Source organism: Trichechus manatus, unplaced genomic scaffold, assembly GCF_000243295.1.
Source record: "Trichechus manatus latirostris isolate Lorelei unplaced genomic scaffold, TriManLat1.0 scaffold00160, whole genome shotgun sequence".
In the NCBI taxonomy this organism is placed as follows: domain Eukaryota; kingdom Metazoa; phylum Chordata; class Mammalia; order Sirenia; family Trichechidae; genus Trichechus; species Trichechus manatus.
In genome coordinates this window covers 6,111,614-6,115,351 of record NW_004444096.1, presented here as the reverse complement: position 1 = coordinate 6,115,351, position 3,738 = coordinate 6,111,614, and the positions used below count along the sequence as shown (strand labels likewise).

Here is a 3,738-nt window from a genome sequence, read left to right as displayed (position 1 = left end):
TAAATCTTCGAGGAATCTTCTGTGAGTTTTATAATGATTGATTCAAGCTACAGGAAATCAGTAAGTCATTTGTTCAAATTTCACCACCTCTTTACTCTCTGATGAAAAACTTGAGTCAAAATATTCAGCTTAAAGAAAATCTAACACCTCTACAACAAAAAGACAAATAATCCAGTTTAAAAATGGGCAAAGGAAATGAACAGCCACTTCACCAAAGAAGATATTCAAGCAGCCAACAGACACAGAGGAAATGCTCACGATCACTAGCCGTTAGAGAAATGCAAATCAAAACTAAAATGAGATACCATCTCACCCCAGCATTACTGGCACAAATCAAAAAAACTGGAAATAACAAATGTTGGAGGGGCTGTGGGGAGATCAGAACTCTTATGCACTGCTATAACTAATAGAACAATTTTGGAAAACAACATGGCTCTGCCTTAGAAAGCTAGAAATAAAAATACCATATGATCCATCAATCCCACTCCTAGGAAAACATCCTAGAGAAATAAGAGCCATCACACAAATAGACGTATGCTTACCCATGTTCACTGCAGTGTTGTTCACAGAAGCAAAAAGATGGAAACAACCTAGATGTCCATCAACAGATGAATGGATAAACCAACTATGGTACATACACACAATGGAGAGTTATGCACAGATAAAGAACAATGATGAATCTGTGAAGCATCTCATAACATGGATGAAACTAGAGGACAGTATGCTGAGTGAAATCAGTCAATCACAAAAGGACAAATATTGTATGAGACCACTACTGTAAAAACTCATGAGAAAGTTTACACACAAAAAGAAACAATCTTTCTTGGTTATGAGGGATGGGAGGAGTGAGGGGGGAAACACTAAATAGATAATAGATAAGTGGTACCTTTTGTGAAGGCTGAGACAGTACACAAGACTGGGGAAGCCAGCACAACTTGTACAAGGAAAGGTCATGGGAGCTCCATAGACACATCCAAACTCCCTGAGGGACCGAATTGCTGCTCTGAGGGCTGTGGGGACCATGGTCTCGGGGAACATCTAGCTCAATGGGCATAACACAGTGTATAAAGAAAATGTTCTACATTCTACCATGGTGAGTAGCATGTGAGCAGACATCCAAGATACTCCACTGGTCTCACCCCTTTGGGAGCAAGGAGGAATGAAGAAAACAAGATACAAGGGAAAGATTAGTTCAAAGGGCTAATGAACCGCAACTATCACGGCCTCCACCAGACTGAGTCCAGTACAGCTACATGGTGCCCGGCTACCACCAGTGACTGTTCTGACAGGGATCACAACAGAGGATCCTGGACAGGGCTGGAGAAGGATGTGGAACAAAATTCTAACTCACAAAAACAGACCAGACCGACTAGCCTGACAGAAATTGGAGAAACCCCAAGAGTATGGCCCTTGGATGCCCTTTTAGCTCAGTAATGAAGTCATTCCCAAGGTTCACTCTTCAGTCAAAGACTAGACAGCCTCATAAAACAAAACAAGACTAATGGGGCACAACAGTCTAGGAATAAGGGCTAGAAGGCAGGAGGGGACAGGAAAGCTGGTAATAGGGGACCCAAGGTTGAGAAGGGACACTGTTGACATGCCATGGGGATGTTAACCATTGTCATAAAACAATATGTGTACTAACTGTTTAATGAGAAACTATTTATTCTGTAAACCATCTAAAGTACAATAAAAAAATAATAAATAATAAGAAAAGATTCAGCTTATTTTGATGTTATAGTTCTCTAGGCCAAACAAAATGTGGGCAACCAAAGTAAAGTACATGCCAATTCATCTCGGTTTTTCAGCTGAAGTAGACTGGAATTCTGAGAAGCACAGGAATTCCTACTTTCTGCCCAGGTTTTTTCTTCATTAGAAATGAAATAGCAGCTGCATAGGTACCCAATCCACTTTTCTGGACAAGAACAGCAGTCAGAATCTAAGGGAAAAAATCAAACATGATTGACGGCACTCAACCCTTCAACATTTCAATGCTATCTACTCATTCAAAAGTCGCTTGTTATTTATCCATTTTTTCTACAAATATTCTGAGATTCTACTCTAAATGTACACGTGTAAAGAAGTCGGATATGACCTTTTTCCTCATGGAGATTATATTTTAAAGACAGAGTCAGAACTATACAATTTCTAATCACTTATTAATTCCATTGAATAATAATTTTGGTAGGTACGCCAAAGAAATTCCATATATTAAAACAGTACGTAGCAGAACATGAAATGGGGGAAGTCAGAAAAATCTTTTTTCTTTTTTTTTTTTTTAAAACAACTGAGCCAAAGCTGAGCTAAGCTGTGTAACAGGAGTTAAATAAATCAAAACCAAACCAAACCCCGTGCGGTCAGGCTGATTCTGACACATAGCAACTTGCATAGCACAGAGCTGATTTGATAACTCAAAGGATTTACATGGGTGTAATCTTTACGGAAGTAGACATACACATCTTTCTCCTGTGGAGCATCTGGTGGGTTCAAATTGCCGACCTTTATTTTAGCAGCTGAGTGCCTAACCACTGCGGCACCAGCGCCCCTTAAATACATCAAAGAGAGATTTAAATGGAGAAAGCATTTTAGCATATTTCCTAAATCCAAGGGAAAAAAAAAAAAAAAGCCCAATGCATTGGTGCAATTCTGATATACATGTTTTTTCAAAAATCAAGATAAATAAAGCAATTAACTTGAAGTCCAATAATGTAGGTTATCAGAGAGAGTGTCTTCAGGGGTTCTTATCTACAGTGATGAATGTCATGGCACATGGTAGTCATTCAAAAGGTCACCAAATGAATAGCTCCTAAATTGTTGGGATAACGTATGAATGAAGTTCTCTAAGGTTACAGACGGTGAGGAGTGTCTAAGAAACACCATTTAAGAATGTCTGACTCTCACTGGATAAGTAGGATTTAGAATTGCAGAAACGTGGGCAATAAATCCTGAGTCCCAGGTTCCAGCAGAAGCAAATGTAGAGGTATGGCCTAGGAGCAAACACAGGCAGGTAATCAGGATTAGCTGTGATATTTACTGTTGTTTTTTCTAATTGGTTGCTTAATGATGAGCACTTCTATGGGAAAAAATAGCTGTCATTCAAAGTAATATTTTCTTTATTACTTTAACATATAAGTGAATTTCACTCAATGTAATCATTTTTTCATTAGAGAACAACGGAATGAGAATGTCTTGTAACCAGGGAAGGGAACTCATATGACTGTGTAATATTCCATCAAGCTGTGAGTGTGAATAGCAAGAAACTGTCTATTTTTCTCTTGTACCAACAATAAGGAAACCCTGGTGGCATAGTGGTTAAGAGTTTGGCTGCTAACCAAAAGCTTAGCAGTTCAAATCCACCAGGTGCTCCTTGGAAACCATAGGGGGCAGTTCTACTTTGTCCTATACGGTAACCGTGAGTCGGAATCGACGCGAACGCAATGGGTGTGGTTTGGTTTGAGTACCAACAACAAGGTTTCCAAAGCTTGGAGCCTACCTTCCTGGAGTCCTTTGGTGGGTCCTGGAGATAATGCTGTAAGAAATGATCAGAAATTCACATAACTAGGTTCAGACTTAAGTGTATCCATGAGATAATAAAACACTACACATCAATAAAATGAAACCTGTCTTGCTAAATGGTTTTATCACACTTTTGATCTTTATAAAGACTTGCATGGAGAAACTCACACATTTTCACCAAAATTCCCAAAGTAGCCATCAACAAAAGACACACTCCTCCTA

General features: G+C 39.1%; 1 protein-coding gene across 1 annotated transcript in view; it reads right to left on the bottom strand.

The window, feature by feature from the left end:
• The window catches only part of LOC101351630 (natural killer cells antigen CD94-like), a 101,300-nt gene that overhangs the window by 93,833 nt on the left and 3,729 nt on the right, over positions 1-3,738 (bottom strand). The window contains exons 3-5 of the mRNA XM_023740642.1: positions 3,494-3,529; positions 2,096-2,119; positions 1,788-1,939 (exon numbers count right to left, since the gene is read on the bottom strand). Of these exons, the coding sequence (XP_023596410.1) occupies positions 1,788-1,939; positions 2,096-2,119; positions 3,494-3,529 (212 nt within the window). The remainder of the gene's footprint in view (positions 1-1,787; positions 1,940-2,095; positions 2,120-3,493; positions 3,530-3,738) is intronic.